Consider the following 19892-nt stretch of genomic DNA (forward strand, 5'->3'; position numbering starts at 1 on the left):
GCATTTGCGTTGTTCTTCTGTAATTAAATTTTCCAGCTGTTCTTTTATTTTCCTATCTGTTTCCCAAAAGTCACTGCACTTGGGGCGAAGGACTTCACAGTGTTGTCCTTGCACTTTAAGTTCTACAGATAATTGTATTTATTTATTTGTATCACATCCCTTGGGTGGGAAAAGGGATCATTGCTTCTGGGGAGTGTGTAGAAGCTGGAGAATCAGCATGGCTTCAGTTCCTCCTGCTGTTATCTGGAGCTGTCAGAAATTAGCCTGTTAGGCTTTCCCTTGGACATTTTGTGTATGTAAGATTATTAATAAAGTATGTGCCTGTAGCTCAGGACGTCTTGCAGACACTGATTGTGTCCTTCTCAGAGTAACACCCCTGCCCCCTTTGGGTCAATGAGTGAGTAACTGTTTCCCAACTTGGCTCCCTCTGTAGAGGTTTGAAAAAAGTGCAGAATCCTGTAAGAAGGCTTCTTTAGGTCTTCTAAAACCCCCTTCATACACTAGAATCATACTTGCTTACTGCTCCATTTCCTCCTGCCAGAGACGTAAGGCATGTTCTGGGGTGGGAGGATGTGTGGAAATCTGATTTTGGAGCTGCTGGCTCTGGGCTCCTGCTGGGAGCCTCCTGAGGGGGAAGTAAAGGCATCCCACACACCCTCCTCCCCATCTGCCTCGGTTAAGTAGGTGTCAGAGGGGCCTGCCTCCTGTCTCTCTCTGCTCATGTGCAACAGCTCAGGGCAGGACAGCAGGGAGGCGCCCCTGACAAAACCCGGGTCCCCAGGCTTGGGGCTGGGGATAAGAGGCCAGACCCTCTATGAATTCCAGAAAGGGTAGTTCTCTGGTGTACTAGTCTCTGCACTTTCTTCTCCTCCTCACTAGGAAGAGACCGCCCCTGCCCCCCAAACACACACACCCTCACACCATGAGCGGGTGAGGGCTGACTTTTGAAGTGCCTGAGCTCGATAACTGTCAGTCGGGACTGCTACTTCTGCGTTTCTCTACACAAATCTTATTATCATTATTATTTTTAATCAGTGAAATCAACTTTCTTCTTCATCAAGCATAGCATCTAATTTGGGCCCTAGAGAACAACCGCTGGAAAGGCCTTAAGAAGAAGGGACAAAGCCGGCTGCTTGTGAGGCTGCTGTGCTCACGCACACCTCAGTAGTCTAGGCCCAAGGATTGCCTGCCCAGGGTATTAGACTCTGACGTAAATTACTACTTACTTTTTATTTAACAGTGTTTTTTTCAAGAAAATTTTCTCTTCCATTTTTGTCTAATGGTATATTTCAGCCTTGGCTAGGACACTGCATATTTATGTAGTCATTCAAAGGAGATGAGGGTTTAAACCACGTTCTTGAAGTTTTGCAGAAAGGTTTTTGTCCCATGGTGTTTTGGGTTGTGATGTTTCTTTCAAAGCTTGGATGTGTGTGTTGGGGGAAAGGGGACTCTTGAATTGCCATTATTGCATTCTCTCAGCAAATTTCAGAGAGTGGAAATCTGTTTATTTAAAAATTTAAGTTTAAAGATTGCTCGCATCCGATTCTGGCGTTTGACTCTGTGTGTCTACATGTAGGGCCATGGACTTCATGTTTGCGAGAAGCTAGTTGAATAGCCTCTTGCTGTCATCATTTAGAATGAAAAATAACAGCAATTTGTGTGTTTTCTGTCTGTTATACTAGCTTGGAACTATGGAAAAAAATTTGGTGGGTTAATTCATTCATTTGTTTGTCAGCCCTTAATTGAACGCCTACTATTAGCTAGTCCCTGTCCTTGAAGAGTTCCCAAGACGAGCTGGGGAGACAGATGATTATGCTATAATATGCTATATATAACACATAGAACGACCCCATGGCATAATGTCTTCTTACTGTTGATAATCTAGTGCCAGAGGATAGTGGCTGTAGTTAAAAATAGTCTTCTGTGAATCCTGGGACATGAATTTCATGGGTATTTAACATGAGGGCGGAAGGCTCTCTTTATCTTATCCACCTTTTGCTTATATACAGGGCACACAAAATGGCACTTTCCCTGTGCTTGGTTTGGAAACATTGCTGGGCCGAGACTAGCATATGAGTGGAACGGTTTCTGTTAACCCTGGATGACTGGTTGGTGACATGTCCAGTGGAGAGTGGAGAAGTCTGCCAAGAGAACGTGGGTGGGATTTGGGTCTGGGTTACATTATAAGTATCATCCTCTTTTGCTGTTTGGTCTCCTTCCTTTAGTTAACCTGTGTCTTGAGGTCCAGTCATCTTTCTCAGTGTGCCTAGTACTATAGCTCAAGTCTGCTCGGAAGCCACCTTTACTTTTGTTTTCCATTTTTTCCCATGAGGGAGGTAGTTCCTAGTGATGGCATCCATGCAGACATAGCCTCCACTGTTCTAGGATTAACTTCTTAGGGTCACTTTCTTTCTGGCTGCTGTCCCAAGCTCATATGCTTCCTGGCTCATATGAGCGACTGGACCTTTCTGCCTTCACACATTTACCCATCCTCCCAGACTCAGCTTGGCCACTTCTTAGAGTAGCCTTCTCCAGGCAGAGGTAATCATCCCATCCTCTAGATGCACCCAGCATGCTTTGCACACTTCAGTTACACACTCTTAAGCCTTGATCTTCCTTTGTCTTTCTCCTATTGAACGGTTAACTCTTTAGGGGTAAAGACTGTGTCTTAAACAACTCTGTATCCCCAGCACTTAGTGTAGTGCTCGACCAAGATATTGTGTGCATGGCCTTCAGAGACAGGGAGATCCGTTCCATTCGGTTGGAAGAACAGGAAACGGATACTGAGGGCTCTGAGTGAGAGGACAGGCCACATTGGACACTAGTTCAAAGAGAAAATATGAAATCCAGTTATTGGTTCATATTACCAAACAATTCATGTTAGTCATAAGAGGTGCACCTTTGAGTGTCACAGTGGAGATTCAATGACACAGCGGACAGACATTATGTCCATAAAGGACTAGGTCATCAGTATTTACAAAATTTGAACTTAATTTCACAATGAAAGGTTCTTAGACATCCTTTATTCAGTATAACTTATTAGGTTCATTGTGAGGGGCATTGTCCTTCCCCCTAGAATGTAAGCTCCATGAAGGCTTGGAATTCTTACCTTTGTTTGTTTTGTTCACAAATACACCCAAAGTGTATTTAAGAATGTCTGCACATAGTAGACAGTTAGTAATACTTGTTTTATGAAAGATCGAATCTCTGAGTTTTTTTGTTTCTTTTTTTGCTGTATGCGGGCCTCTCACTGTTGTTGCCTCTCCTGTTGTGGAGCACAGGCTCCGGACGCACAGGCTCAGTGGCCATGGCTCACGGGCCCAGCCGCTCTGCGGCATGTGGGATCCTCCCAGACTGGGGCATGAACCCACGTCCCCTAGCATTGGCAGGCGGACTCTCAACCACTGCGCCACCAGGGAAGCCCTCTGAGTTTATTTTTAAACATTTTTTCAAAGTTGGTTTGAACTCTTGTCACCAGCTAACCTTGACAGAGATGTAGTTGTACTGAAGTATAAGTCTTGTTAATGAAAGTACCGTGGTATATAAAGTCAAATGCACTATTTCTTCCCACAATTGACTGGTTCTCTCTATTAAAGCATTTTAATTTACCTTGAGAGTCACCATTATATTATTTAACTAGCTGCTAGTTAAATAATCTAGTTAATACTAGATTAAAAGCACCAGCTAGGAGAACAGGAGTTACGGGTAAGTTAGTTGTTCTTCATTATAAACCCAGGAATCTGAGAAAGTATTTTAGCATTTTTAGATAGCACCATCTGAATCTAAGATATAATAAGTATTTACCTCTGAAATCTTTCAAATATCATAAGACAGAGTGACCTAAATCACTTTTTTTGTGGCTTCTATTGCCCAAATAACACATGCCCCATCAAGGCTTAAACTGTAATGAAATATGCTATTTATAGCCAACTTCTGGTTTTGGATGAACAGAAGGAATGCCAGAGTTCAAACCCATAACTGTATTGCTTGGGGTTGGGGGGAGTAGATTATGGAAGATAAGCCATACAATATTAAATTTCTTTACTCTTTATAAAGGAACTTTAAAAATATTTGTGTTCTACAATTTTTCCCTGTATATATAGGGATCTTATTTCAGCTCTTGAGAAAGCTTGAGTAACTATCTTTATACCCAAATAGGATTGTTCAGAACCTATTATACATTTCGGGAAGAAATAACTTGTTTCATCAAGATGGTATCTAAAATTTTTTTAGTTTAACATTTAAAGTTTTTATTCAATTAGTATCTTTGTATCTAGTATATACCAGGAATGAGCAATGTATAACACGTGGTCTTTGGCCTTTATTTACCTCGGGGTCCCATAAAATAGACACAGATCTAGCCCCAGCGCTCCATGTGAGAACCTTTCAGATGTCATATTCATCCAAGATTTTGGTGAGCTGAATTTTCTGAACTTGGTATTACAAACTGAAAACAATGTATACTTTTTGTCCTTTACCAAATATAAAATTGAATATATTTCTGGGTGCACTGTTCCCAGGCCACCTCTGATTTTGATACCCACTTCCCATTTCACTTCTACTACCCTTACTGTCTTAGGAGCCACTTAATCTTTGGGAAGGGACTCTGTAAACAAGTAATTAAAATATAATGTGATAAGTGCTATTTTAAAAAATATGTATGTGTAGGGTTCTTTGGGGTAACAGATTAGGCAGCGCCCATGTCTGACTTGGAGAATTAGAGAAAGTGTTGCTTTTAATGGGTTCCAGTTAAACTGGGTCTTAGAGAATCAATGGGGGCTTGCCTAGAGGAGAAAGGGAGAAAAGCTCTCTGGGCAGTGAGAACTGGTACACAAAGGCCCAGAGAAATGAAAGGTATAGCAAGATGAAAGAATGATGAGAATTCTGATGATAGGGTGATAGCAAGAGATGATGCCATAAAAGTCTTGGGGCCAGGCTGTGAAAGCCCTTGTGGGACATGCTCAAGATTTTGGATTTATCCCATAGAAAATGGTGTGCCATGCGATGGTCTGGGGCAGGCGTTAGAAATATTGTTTTTACACCAAGGGTAAAGTGGCTTTTGTACATGAAATTGCTATCTACACAGGCTTGGGATTTTCTGGTTATTGTTAGAGGGATGCTGCACATCACTTTGGGAGTAACACCTGATTTAGATTGGAATTTTCAAGCCTCAACTTTAGTTGTTTTTTTTTTTTAAATTATACCTTAATGAAATATGTTCCTTGGCCCTCGTTGGGGAGTTATTGTCCTTCTTCCCATGCAAATTGGCATGTGGGCTTATGTTTAAACGTTAATTGTGTTAAGTGAGAACCATCCTCCTTCTGGAACACTTTCTGTCTTAATGGCAGGAACAACTGTCGCATCCTTTTTTCATCTGTATTGTGCTCATTTCTACTATAAACAGGAAAGCTCAGTTTTCACAGAGAAAAAGAAGCTAGAAGTAATAGAGTCTGGTTTTGAGAACTTTGGCTTCTCTAACTGTTCCAACACATACAGTTTAGGAGAAAAATCAAAGGACTCTTTCCTTAGGCAGGTGCAGTGGCAGAAGCCCTTTTGGATTGTGTTTTAGCTGCTTTGGTTTAAAATAAGTCTATGGGGGATGGGGAAGGGAGTTGGGAAGGAAGGCTGTGGGGACAGCTCCCAGATTTTTACCTTGAAAGCAGGTGCTGCTGAAATACTCCAGAAACAGATGGAACCTCCTATTCTTGTTTTAAGCTATTTATGGTTGTCTCGCCTGAGGGTATCCTGCTATACAAAAATGCACAGCCTGATGTTTGAGGGCAGTTTGGGCATCAAAGCTGGGGCCCCTCTGGGAGAAATCAGCCTTTCTTCCCAATGCCTTAAATGCCATTTGGGAAACCTGGATCTTTCATACTATTTAACAGAAGACTTTCCTCTGGTTTTCAAGTGTTTCCATCTCTCTGGGGCTGTTTGGTTTCTTTTTAATTCCTTCTCTTAAAAGTACGATGGGTACAATGTTGTTTTCTGGATGGTCAACTGGGAGAAGGCCTGACTGCTACGCAGATTATAACTCCACTCATTGTGGGTCCTGGCACATGGCTCTGTCAGAAACTGAACCCATGGGATGGGGCTTGCAGAGGCTCTGGTTTACTAGGCCTAGGGCCCTTTCTCAGAGTATTTTGAAAGGCTTGCAGGGGGATGTGTTCATCAGAACATCACTTTGTGGGAGGCTGTAACTTTTTCTTTCTTAATTAAAAAAAATGAAGTGGTTGGGGAATGTTGCATGTTTTATTGCCACACAGATGCTTTCATGCTTAGAAATGTATAATCCTCTAGGGAGTCACAACTCAACAATAGTAACAAGCTGTACAGTTTTAAGAAAATCACCTTTAAAGAGGAGAAAGGAAGATAAATAAAATTGCCCTTGCTCTCCTAGCAGCCTGCTGTTTGAGGGGCTGGGAAGCTGGACAGTTGGAAGGACAGGTGTGTCTTCTGCACCAGCAGCCAGCCTCAGGGCCGCCCACCATAGGAGAAAGCTTCTTTTCTCCTCCTGGTCCTTTACAAAGGAAACCAGCCTGTGAGTTGTGAGTATTTGCAAATCCAAGACTTTGGCTAAAAGAAAATTCTCATTTTGAGATTGAATGAGTTGGGCATTACAATAGACATGGTATCTTCTCACTCTGTTTTGAAGGCAGAGCATTCATTTTCCTAATGCTCACGAAGCTTAGTGTAGGGCAGCAAGTGAAACCGCCCTAGGAACTCCAGAAGTGCACTTTTTTGTTGTTTCCCCTCCATAGCTTATTCATCTTGCTGCCTCTAGCAACTGCTGCTGATGGCTAATGTTATACCGTTTTGTAGATGGATAGAGTTAAGGCAGGAGAGCTCACTATAGAGGATTTGGAATGGAAGGGAGGAATCAGCATTTATTTAATATGCCAGGTGGTTTATATAATTCTCATTTATTCTTATTGCAACCTTATGAAATTATCTCCCTTGTAGAGATAAAGGGCTGGAGACTGAAAGAGATACAGTGACTTGGCCAAGATCTCACAAAGAGTAAGTGAAGGAATTTGGTTTGGAACCTAAAATCCAAACCAGAGCTCATACTCTCAACTGCTTTGGGCTTATTGCCATACCTTTATTTTGTGTCTGATTCAAAACTTCAAGTTTTATTTTCTTGCCACCAAGCAAGCTTTACGGGTTTCAAAAGTTTGTTTCTTGGGCTTCCCTGGTGGCGCAGTGGTTGAGAGTCCTCCTGCTGGTGCAGGGGACACGGGTTTGTGCCCCGGTCCGGGAGGATCCCACATGCCGCGGAGCGGCTGGACCCGTGAGCCATGGCCGCTGAGCCTGCTCGTCCGGAGCCTGTGCTCCGCAACGGGAGAGGCCACAACAGTGAGAGACCCGCGTACCGCAAAAAGAAAAAAGTTTGTTTCTCTTCATATATATTTAGATAAAAGAGCCATGATCAGTTGTTTGCCTTTGCAGAATGATCTCAGAGGTGAGTTTAAAGAGCTCTTAAGAATAATGTACTACAGCCCATCCTCATTTTATATATGATGAAATTGAGACCTGTTCCAAGTTCTTTAGCTGGCTAATAGCAATCTTCTGACCCCCAATCCAGAGTCTTGTCCAGGATATGGCAATGATTTTTCCAACTCAGGAGAATAAGCCCGAGACCACCTGTGACTAAGGTTTTTCAGGACTCAGTAACCTCCAGTTAGCATCAAAAAGTCACATCCGCTTTTGGCCAGCGTCATTGCAGTCTGTGTGGACAATCCAACCATACTATTATAAAGAAAATGATACAGTTTTGTTTAAATCTGATGCAGGGTATGTTTGAATGGAAAACCAGTAAAACTGATCCTGCTTTCTGAGAGAAGGAGAGTCTTAAGAATTCCATATGAGGGACGCTTTTTGGGAGACAGGGAAAACATTCTATAGGAGAGGCCAGTTGGTGCTTTTTGGTTGAGTCTGAGTGTCAGCAATTTTTATTGGACCTCCCTGCAAGCAAACCACCTTCCTACAACAGCAACAATAAGCAGAATGTATTTATTTGAGCCTTATCTTTGCTTTTCACTGGGCAGGGGGTAGAAAGGAAAATAACTCAATATGCTTCACACCTAAAATTGCCCTTTGGATCTAAGCTGCACTCTTATTTTAAGAGCAAGATAGATTTGTGAATACAAAGAAGAGACTGAATTTAGGTTTTCTGGCCCTTCCAATGATCAGTTTTAGAAGCAGTAGGAGGCCTAACATTTATCCCTCGTGGAAAGGCCCCGGAAGACTGAGATAATAGTGTGCCTCTTTACATCATTTCAAACAGAAAACTCATTATGCCATCTGAAGTTTGAAGAGCCCACAATTCTTACAATCAATTATGAGTCACTTATTTTTAAGCTGTAATTTTTTTGAGATTATGAAGATATACTTCCTCATTAGAAGACTTCAGAAAATTTCAGAAAAGTAAGAAAAGCAGTCTATCATCTTATGACTCTAATAATGACTAGATGTGTTTCTTTCCTTGGATTGGGATCATGCTGTAGATATAGTTTTCTACCTAGCTTTTCCATTTATCATATTGTAAGCAAGCATCTTTCCATATCATTAAATATTCTTTCCTGAGAATCTTTTTGACTGTATAACTTATTTTTGTGAGATTGATTTATAAGGGAAGAAGCTCTTAGTTATCTTAAAAAAAAATTTCTTGCTAAGACTTAACATGCTTTTAAAAAATGGATTTGTTCCAGTGAATTTGTCATTCAGCTAATTACTTTGGTATTTTTGTTTAAAAGAAAAGCTCAACTACTTTTTATCTTAACGTGTGAGCTATTACCCAATTCTTGACAATGAAGAATAATTATTAACTTATGAAAAGTGAACATAAAAGTATGGAAATAGTATCAAAAGTCTTATTTAAATCAAATGACAAATAATGTATTTAGTTTACTTTTCCTTTTCCTATTTTCACTTTGACATATCTTCAAAGTAATCCTTTTTATTAGTGTGAGTTGTGTTGTAAATTGCAAAAATAATGTAGCATATAGGGAATACTTTTAAAGTTACATAGCAATATAAATTTTGATTTTTAATATATTACATTCTGAATGAAAAGAAAGTATATGCATCTTAAAACTTTATGTAGAGATAACTTAGGGAATTTTTAAACGTTGTAGGTAAAATTAAGTTCTGTGCTGTAGTATGCAATGGAAATTGAATAGGTGTTTATTTCTCATTCATGGGACATGTAACTACCAGTAACCTTCAGCAAAACTAAGGGCAATTGTCCTCTAACTCAATTCACAAGTGTTAGACTGCCACTATGGAGACTTTTAATCCCTTATCTATAATATAAAACAATATTTATTACAAAATTAATTCTGAGAGGCATTATTTATGGTTTCTAATCCATTGTATTTCAGATGTCTTTGAAGTAAGGTGGGTGGAGCTTTGTATGTGGGGTTAATTGTCCCATTGTTCATTTATTCAGTCTGGTATTTTAACTAGCTCTTTATGTGTATTAATGAGCCCAAAATGCAGCAAAAATGCTGGGCTCTAAAAAAAACTTGACATTTTAAAACTTATTTAAACGTGTGGTGGAAAAAGAAGTTGAGTGAAATTCAGTGTCCTGTAGTTTTTTTGCCTGAGCTCCTAATGACTGGTTTCCTTTAAAAAATTATTTTTTAAATTCTAGTCCTATAAGAAAATGACAAGTTTTTTGGGGGGATAAAAAACTAAAAGCCACACACACACAAAAAAAACCCAAGTCAAAAAGACTCTAAAGAAACTATATTTGCTAGTGTCCAGTTTTCTGCTGAGCTAGGATTTTTACCATCATGTTTTAAAAAAAAAAAACACATATATAGTAATTTTCATTATCATTTTAAAGAAATTTTTAATTTGTACTTTTTCTTTTTTATTAGTATGTGGAAATATACTAAATGTTGATTATCCTCATTAAGTAAAGGTAGCCATTGTTCCCTAACTACTGGAAACAATACTTGTTTTTATCGTTTTTCTCTTTATTAAAATTCTCCAGAGATTATAATTCCAGGTCTTTTTATTTGAAGAGATAGTTTAACTTTCATACAATGGGACTCCCTGACTTTGTCCTCTCCTCAGATGTAGTACTTAAATTGGAATGAACATTGGTACTATATTTGATTTCTTTTTATCTTAAAAATTGGATTAATAATATAAAATATTTTTACCCATCATTCATCTTTTTTCTTTTTTTAAAGGAATATCTATCTATTTATTTATTTATTTATTGTCTGCGTTGGGTCTTCGTTGCTGCACGCGGGCTTTCTCTAGCTTGGGTGAGCGGGGGCTACTCTTTGTTGTGGTGCGCGGGCTTCTTGTTGCGGAGCACGGGCTCAAGGTGCGCGGGCTTCAGTAGTTGTGGCATGTGGGCTCAGTAGTTGTGGCTGGCGGGCTCTAGAGCACAGGCTTAGTAGTTGTGGCACACGGGCTTAGTTGCTCCGCAGCATGTGGGATCTTCCCGGACCAGGGATGGAACCTGCATCCCCTGCGTTGGCAGGTGGATTCTTAACCACTGCACCACTAGGGGAGTCCCCCCATCATTCATCTTTGTCTCAGTTATTTCAGTGGTGAATTGAGGATAGTACTAACTGAGAATTTTGTTGTGATGACTAATAAAACAGCACTTGATAAATTTCTTCGTGTGTTATATCTACCGTGTAAGTGTTTAACTACAACCCTGTGCCTTTCTTTTGTAAACTGTGAACTGTAACCTGCAAAGAGAAAGAGCACTGATTTTAACTATATGTACACACATAAGTATGTATACATAAGTGTACATATATATTATATATACTCACATAAGTACAGATTTACGTAGCAAATACTCAAGTAATCACTAAGTTAAGAAATTTCCAGCACCCAGAATAATATTTTCGCCTATGTATGTATCCCTGAGTAATATGGTATGGTTTTGTCTGGCTTGGAACCTGTATGAATTGAATTATACAATTTGGAATTGTTATTTTAAGTCTTCTTTTGCTTAATTTTTGAGATTTATCTATGCTGTTTCTTTTCTTTGCTATATAGGTGTTCCATATTGTATGACCATACTACAGTTTGTTCATACATTCAACTGTAGGTGGCCATTTGGGCTGTTTCCAATTCACGGCTTTAATGAACATTTTTGAACAGATATCCTGGTACACAAAGGCACTAGGTTCTTTGGTGTATGGACCTAGGAGTTGAATAGCCAAATGTCTTGGGTACATACATCTTCAACTTTATTGGATAATGCCACATTGTTTTCTAAAGTGGCTATGCCATTTTATGGTTCTGCCAGCTGTGTATAAGCATGCTTCTAGTCCTACACTGCTTCCCCGTCTTGCTTTTTAAAGAAGACATGCAGCTTGCTATTCTCCGTTCACAAAGTCTGTGAGATCTAGGTGTTGTCCCTCTTTATTTCCCTAAAGATTAGTCTGGCCTCATTGTCTGAAGAGGCATTGCTGGAGAAAGACAGTGCTGGGGTTGGAAGAGGCAAGTTGATCATCTCTGACGTAAAATGAGCTGTAAGGTGGCATGGCATGAAGAGCATGGTCTGGAGTCAGAGCAGGACTTGAATCCTATTCCAGCTGATGTAGAAGTGTGCTTTTAGATGCTCCATTTACTCTTTTTGAGCCTTAATTTCCTCATATCTGCTTTTTTTGGGGTGAGGACTAGAGATAATATAGGCAAAAAATCTTGGTAAGGTAGTCACTGGTACCTTACAACATTACATAGTGCAGGAGTTGTCAAAAGAAGGATAGACCAGTTGTAACATACACATGTCATTGTCATAGATGTGATTTGTGTGGGCATGTATATAACCAAATCTATGTGAGCCTGGTCACATCAACTTGAAGATGATACTTGGTGACCATGAGGTGGGCACTTACACACTGTGGGTCAGGGTGGAAAATGATGCAACATTCCTGGAAAACAATTGGCAATGTATATTCAAAACTTTTAAAATTATTCCCATTTTTGGAATCTCCTAAGGAAAACTCAAATATATGTATAGATACATGTATGAGGATGTCAATTATAGCACATAGAATGAAAAATTAGAAACAATTAATGGAGGGAGATAGCTAGGTTAATACCATTACAGTTATGTTTTCGGTGATTAATGACATGGAAAATATCTAGGACATAGTGTTATGCAAAAAAAGCAAGAGATGAATTTTCATATATGATATCTCTATTTTGTAAGAAATTTATAGGAAAAAAACCTGGTGGTTGAATATCAAAGCATTAACAATGAGACTAGTTAGGTAATGGGATCACGGGTGTTTTAAATTTTCTTTTTTGTATTTTTTAATGAAGTAGTTCTTGCAGTTTTATCCTGTCAAGTTCAATCCAAATATTTATTGCACCACAGTTTATGTGTTTTTTAATTTGGAAAAATGATAACTACCTTCATATAGAACATGATTCCCAGTATAGGATGCCACAAATGGTAGTACTTTAACTACCAAAATGACCACTGATGCTCTAGTATGTGTTTTTCTCCTCCTAAGTTTGCAGAATGGACTTGAGCTCTGGAATAAGACCTGTGTTTCAAATTTTCGTTCTACTACTTACTAGCCATAGGAATGGAAGAAAGTCACTTCATCTTTCTGAGCCTCAGTTTCCTCATCCATAAAAACAGAAAATACTTCCCACAGTAGCCGTGAAGATTAAATGAGATTTTTGGTGCTCAATTCCAAGTAATTATTCCCATGTTGCCTTGCAAGATTTAAAAATGCTATCAGCTATAAAGTGTACCGTAGAGGTAAAAACAGATTTTCAGGGGGAAAAAAGGGGCTGTATTGAATTTTCAGATTGATTTCACGAAGCATCTTGATTTTAGAAACATTAAAAATGAGTAAGAGTTCATCTTAATTGAGAAATGATTGCATTAATTTCACAGTGGGATATTTAGCACCTATCCTATAGATTATCATTGTTTTACACTCACCTAGTTGACCTTTTAATTTTCTCAGAAATTTCTGTTGTATTTGTGTGAAAGGACTAGGAACCTATTCCCAATTCGTGCCTCAAACCTGCTTTTTATGGCCTCAGGATCTCTGTCATAACCCGTTTTATGCTTTCACAAACTGAGCCCCTGGGGAGCTGTCTGCACTTTTCAGTGTGATCCAGCTGAATTCCTTCCCTTCCCCACTTGAGCCCTTTGATTTGCCAGGTTTTTGTTCATCTACCCTAAGGATGGACTGAGATTGCTGAGCACGGCCTCTCTTGTGGTGCAAAGTGAGAATTGTTTCTAATTGAGCAGAAACATGTGGAAGGATCAGGAATATCTCAAGGGATTACAGAAAAATTCCAAATTTGTACTACTTACAGCTTGTGTTTAGAACAGGGTCTGCTGGGAATAAATGTTAGTTAGTGTGGCCTGTGACCTTAAAAACTGTTGACATGGACTTCAGCCAGAAACTAGCCACAGACCTCCTTTGTTAAACTCATTCATAGCTCTTTGAAAACTCTAGTCAGTGAAAGTTGCCAGCTCCAATCTAAGCAGAGCCCTTTTTTTTTTTTTTTCCCATGCTTTGGAAACAGAGGACGCCCCTTAACCAGCAAGGCTTCTTTAATAAGACTACATGGCCTTAAACGCAATTGGAATTGACAACTTCCTGGCTTGGGTTTGCCAACTGGCAGGGCTGTGAAGCCGAGGGGACAAACAGCGTTGGGGCGCTGTGCACTTGTGTTTGTGTATGTGCAGAGGAAACTGAACTCCAGAGCACTGCGATACCCCTTCACTCCAAAAGCAACACTGTGGCCTGAATTGGACACATCTTCCTAGTGTTCTGGCTGGGGTAGACAATTCAGAATTCTCTCTCAGCATAAGGAAAAAGAGAAAATGACTGCACTTTCTTTCTTTTTTTTTTTTTTTTTTTGCGGTACGCGGGCCTCTCACTGTTGTGGCCTCTCCCGTTGCAGAGCACAGGCTCCGGACGCGCAGGCTCAGCGGCCATGGCTCACGGGCCCAGCCGCTCCGTGGCATGTGGGATCTTCCTGGACCGGGGCACGAACCTGTGTCCCCTGCATCGGCAGGCGGACTCTCAACCACTGTGCCACCAGGGAAGCCCTGCACTTTCTTTTTGATGGCGATGATTCTGGCCTTTCCCTTCTTTCTTCAAAACCCTTGTTTTAATCTTTTCATCGGTGTTGTGTTGCTCAAACATAGAACAACACATTTTTGGATGGTACTCAGCATCCACTCTGGAGTTTTACTTAACAAATTTCAGTTTCTATCAAGCTGAAGGGATAGTCAGGATATCTCTTCATTTTACTGGTTGAGGAAACTGAGGCATGAGGATGTTAAGCAGTTTCTTCTCCCTTGTTCTCTATCAAAAGGAATCTTAAGAAAAGTCCTTAATGATTTGCTGCCCCTGCAAAGCAGCATAGTAATTGAGACTAGAGACTAATATTTTCTCTGGTTTTCATCTTTAATCCAAAGACTACATTATGTGAATTTAAAGACAGGGAGGCAAATAGAATGTTTAGAAAAAATGAATAAGTTAATCAGACTAGAAAGAGAAAGCAGTTATTCTGCTTACAAAGTTGATTTATTTTAATACTGTATCATGTTGATGGTGGCTAGGAAAGCTATCTTGGTTATCAATTGTCATCCTGAGATATACAATCATATCAGTCTATATCTCTGTCTACTTGACTACTTGTTAAATTTTGGTTGTTGGAATATAATATTTATTTCCAGTTATGCTGTTGAAGTTGTTATTTTTAACATAAATACTCCAGCAAACTTATCACTTCTAAAAGCTGCTGAGGTTTGGTGTGATTTCAATCAGGCATGTGTGAGGAGAAAAAGGAATGTCACATTGGCCTAAGAATCAATGGCACATAGGCTAGGAATATGGAAACTCTACGAAGAGAAATTATATAATTTCCTAGAGACTTTATAAGAATTTAGATGTGATTAAAAGAGAACGCATGAGAGAACCTGATCTATCGTAGGTGCTCCATAAGTATTTGTTGAATGAATAAAAGTGGTAAAGGAAACTTATTTCCCAGTCTCAGTATTTGCCCGTTCACACACACACACACATATAATATCTCTTCCTCAAAACCCTTACCTTACAGCATTTATTACTCCCACAGAAGGTAGATGATGCCCTCATATTTTAATTACCTAAAGTTCTAACACAAAGCTTTTAGATTTAGTCAGAACTAGATTCAAATTAGCCACATGACAAATCAAATCACTTAACTTTTTCTGATCCTCATTTCCCACATCTATAAAATAAAGATAATGAGATCTACTTTGTAAAGTTGTTAACATATAGGTAAAAATGTTATCTGAAACACCTGATTTAGGCGTTAGAAACACAGAATTGTTTTTCAGAAAGGAACTTATTTTCATCATTTGTTTCTCTCCTACCCTCTATCAGAGGGAGTCGTAAGAAAAGGTCTCAAATACTTTGCTGAGTCTAAGACTCTCCCTGCTCATACAGGGAATGTAGTTACTCTGAAGACCCAAACTCTAAATACAATAGAAAATCTTTATTAGCCTATGGAAATGATGGTTGTTTTCTGTGCCTATGCGCTATACTAAGAGTAGATTAGATTGTTAGAAAATATATTTAGATAAATAGATGATTAAGAAAGCCAGATTCTATTTTTCCTTGCTTTTTGTCAGTTAAGAAGTTGCTAGTAATTTTAGAACGTTACACAGTACAGAGAATTACATAGAATTCTTTGAACTTGTGTTGAGTTCCGTTTCACACAGGATTTCACTGTAAGTGCTCTCATTCTTAACCACACTTAAAGGTTGTTTTACAAGTATTAATTCTGAAGCTCTCCCCCATTTGAGCTGATGAAACCGTTGGTTTTTATAACCTCTCTATTTATTATGTGAGTCTCAACCTTGGTGTTTTGTGTGAATAGCAAATTATATGAAGCCCTTTTTTCTGTCTCCTACATTCCAGGGGTTTAAGAATGTGCTCTGAACAAGGTGGAGGAGGGTGAACAACTCTCATGTGTAGAAGAGGGAAGATTATTTGTCAGATTTTATTTTAAGGGAATATTTTCCCCTAAGAGTTCATAAAATGAGAGTATGTCATCTTTTCTTCTAAAGATTTTCCCCCTAATGCTACCTCATTTTCCAAACTTTCATTAATAGCTCTTTGCAGCTGAAGCAAATATTTTAGATCTTTCTTGTACTCTCCTCCAGCTGGGAGTGTCTCTCACACATCAAAGGCAGATATGAGCCTCTCATTAAAAGATACTATGAGTTCATCATCTCAGAAGAGTGGGACCTGAAAACCTAAGATAACTTTCAGCTACAGGTCCTATCTAAGCTGGAGTGAGATTTTTCCGTGGTTTACCACATTTCTTTTCTCAATTTGTCACTCCCAGATGCTTGAAAGTCTGGTTTTCTCTCTTGGTTTTATTATATCTGAAGATTATCCTTATTCAGAATAGGAACTTAGTTGTAGGGCTTAGGAAAGATAAATGCTTTAAAATTTATTTTTAATAGGAAAATAAAGAATCCTCACACTTAGGAAGGAAGCCCGAAGTTTGCTTGTTATTTTCTCTCCCTCCTCTCCTACATGTGTTTTGTGCTAGGCCTTCTTAGTCCCTCACTGCACTAACTGTTCTAGGGTCTATGAGGGAATTAATTTGAAACTTAAGTCAGCTCTGAAAATTCTAGAAATCCCTCTTTTCCTACCTTTTGCTAATGAAAAGCAACACTGAAATCAGAGTTATTCAACAGATTTCTTGAGAATATGGCAGAAAACTGGTTATGTCCTTCAGATTTTATTTTTGAAAGCATTTCTAGATTAGGGTAAAGGCTGGAATGTTATACTCTAGCTAAAAGACATACTAAATGTTTTCAGCTTCTTTTATATTTATATGTGCACAAGCATACATGTGAATGTGTTATAACAAAATACTGCAGGTTTCATCATTTGAGTAATAGCCACAGCAAATCCAGATTATGTTTTTTCCGTAGTATTTACTTTCCTTACTTTGGTCATTTTCAAGCTCTGTGTTAGTATTTTCTAGCCAAAGGTGAAAGTTGTCCTCAGATAAATATTAGGATGGCCTGCCTGCCAAATCCTAGGCAACCCAGTGAATTACTCTCTTTGATAGTAGAAGGGTCTAGTTCAAGTTGCTCTGAATGGCATTTAACTATAAAACAATAGCCTTAACAAAAGTTGCTGGTGTCCTTCAAATTGTTTCTGTACCAGTAGCCAATTCTTTTGGCACTTTAGGATATGAGGTTTGTTCCATTAATAATTTGGAGTGCAAGTTTTCAGAGCATTACAAAGCCAATGAATGGAGGGGCGGGGGGTGGACAGAACAGTATATAGATGGATTGAACATGCATGAAGTAAAAACTGAAAAGCAAGCAAACAAAAACATCACCTCCCCCCCGCCCCCCCAACACACGTACACACGCACGCACAAACCCAGGAGCTGTTGACTTGGCAGTTTTTCATTCTTTATGGCTCTAGGGACAGGTTTAAATTGGGATTTTTTTTTTTTTTTTTTATTCTCTTGTGCTATGTTGAACCGGAAGGCAGTGTTTGATGTAATCTGGCCCAGATGTCAGCAGTGTGCAGCTTTGTGATGATTATTTATCTTCAGGTTTTTACTTTGTAAAAGGAGAATCAGCAAACAGTTGTTTAGCATCAGAAGTTTTATTCAGTGACTGTTTTTGAGATTCTGTGTGTGTGTACAAACTAACGTAGATTAGTTTAAATATGCTTTAAATGTAATTTCATTTTAGCTATTAATCTTAAAATCCTCTGTAACAAATGCTGGTTACGAGTCCCCTGATAAATGTTAGTATGTTTAGCGCTTTGCATTCTGGATATTGTTCCTCTTATTTCAGTTTCTCGTTCTTCTAGGAAGTTTTCTCAGCTAAGACCATCAAAGTGGTGGGCTCTTTTTTTTTTTTTTGCTGTACGCGGGCCTCTCACTGTTGTGGCCTCTTCCGTTGCGGAGCACAGGCTCCGGACGCGCAGGCTCAGCGGCCATGGCTCACGGGCCCAGCCGCTCCGCGGCATGTGGGATCTTCCCAGACCGGGGCACGAACCCGTGTCCCCTGCATGGGCAGGCGGACTCTCAACCACTGCGCCACCAGGGAAGCCCTAGTGGGCTCTTTTAAATGGTCTTGGAAAAAATTTTCTCAGAATGTTAATTTCCCAGGATATTTGTATTTTCTGGTTACATAATAGCTTAGAATGTAAATGGCAAAACGTCAGTAACAGTTACCAAATAGCAGTCCATTTAGTCACTTGGATTTCAGGTGTATTTGTTTTAAGAGTATTGTTTTCAAAATATTTCCAAAGGACGGGAGTTGCTCAATCCACTGTTTGCCCCCTTTGAAGTGCTATGATGGCTGCTAAATCCCCTGAAGAAAATGGAGTTTGAAATCTCTTCCTGGGACATCCTGTTAGCATAATACTATTTTAAAGATCAAGGGATGCACATGAAAAATCTTTGCTTCTGTTATGTTTTTTCCAAACACAACTAGGTTTTCTTAGTAAATTTAATTCAAACGACACAATTACATAGTGACTGATTTCAATTCAAGGTTAAATTTTAAAATATTTTCCATATTGATGCCAACAGTAATTCTAACCTAGTATAATAAGAATTCTAACCCAGGCAGGATTAACTACTATACTCCCTTAGCTCACCTCACTGGCTTTAATGAAATTTTTGTCTGTCTTAAAAATGCCAATAAATTACATTGACATTCTATAACTTTAAGATCAATAGCATCACAGCATTGGTAGTTAATTAAGACAGTCTTCATTGGCAGCAGTGTAGTATATACGAAAGATTAGTTTTAGGACTTGGGTTCAAGTTTTGTATGTACTTCTGCTAGGCCAGGTGACATTGGGCAAGGTGTCTGACCTGTATCAACCACATCTATAAAATGAGGGAGTTGGACTAGATAGTTGTCAATGTGCCTTGAGACTCAAATTTTATGTGAGCTTTTTTTTTTTTAAATTCAAGTCATCTTATTAAATTCCAGGGAGTTCATTAGGGCTTTATTGCTATAATTCATGTTTCTTGGATGATTCTTTCCTTATTCCCCTGAATGCTTTTGAGATGCATGATCAGAGGGATTCTAGAAGTTTTAGTATGGTCTTGCCAATGCATGGACGTATTTAAAATTTTTTTTAATTGCTTTTGATTCTTAGCATTTTTGTCACTTTTAGATGGAACATTAAATATGAAACCTCTTTCATTCTTAAAGTAGGTAGGGACAGTGGATCTACGCTATTACTGTCTTTCCCCTAATAGCTCTCCCTGGGGAAACTAAGAGGGCAGGGCACTTTTTCCTTGCAACGTTGTAGAATGACCTAGCCTGGAACCCTTGCGTAGTAAGAGAATAACCACTGGATCAGGAGAGGAAAGACCTTGGATCTGGACCCCACTCTGAGACTCATGCACTATGTGCCTTTGGGTAAGGTGCTGGGGTTTTCTCCCTGTTTAAAATGGTAAATGATAATGTTAGCCCTTCCAAGCTCACGGTACAGCTCTTACAGATCATCTTTTCTCAAATACTTACTGAGACATCCTTTTCATTTTTTTTCTTTGTGCTTTTAGCCTCAATAAAGACAAAATTGCTATTAGTATGTATAATTATTGTAAGGAATTTTATTTCTCATCAGAACTACATGTCCAGCTATGAGTATAATTGTAGAAAAAGTGTGTTCTAACTGTCTTCAGTGATTTTTCTAAAAGGTGGTTTTGGGAATTCAGAATTCTTGGTTAATAATAAAACTTATTAAAAGGAAATATACCTCAACACTTACCATTTTGAAAGGATAATTTATAGAAGTTCAGGTAAATACTGAGTGCTGTGTATGCAGTGAGGGTGATGAGAGGCGATCAGGAAGCCAGCTTCTCAAAAGTCTGCAGCATCTTAAAGC

The 19892-nt window shown here is 39.0% G+C and overlaps 1 protein-coding gene across 7 annotated transcripts in view; it reads left to right on the forward strand.

Moving 5' to 3' along the window:
- Nucleotides 1-19892, forward strand: part of DENND1A (DENN domain containing 1A) — a 541250-nt gene that overhangs the window by 180378 nt on the left and 340980 nt on the right. The window contains exon 6 of one of the 7 annotated variants that reach the window (XM_067743355.1): nt 6961-7017. The exons of the other annotated variants lie outside the window; for them this stretch is intronic. Within the exon in view, the coding sequence (XP_067599456.1) occupies nt 6961-7017 (57 nt within the window). The remainder of the gene's footprint in view (nt 1-6960; nt 7018-19892) is intronic. 7 annotated transcript variants of the gene reach the window in all.

Source organism: Pseudorca crassidens, chromosome 7, assembly GCF_039906515.1.
Source record: "Pseudorca crassidens isolate mPseCra1 chromosome 7, mPseCra1.hap1, whole genome shotgun sequence".
In the NCBI taxonomy this organism is placed as follows: domain Eukaryota; kingdom Metazoa; phylum Chordata; class Mammalia; order Artiodactyla; family Delphinidae; genus Pseudorca; species Pseudorca crassidens.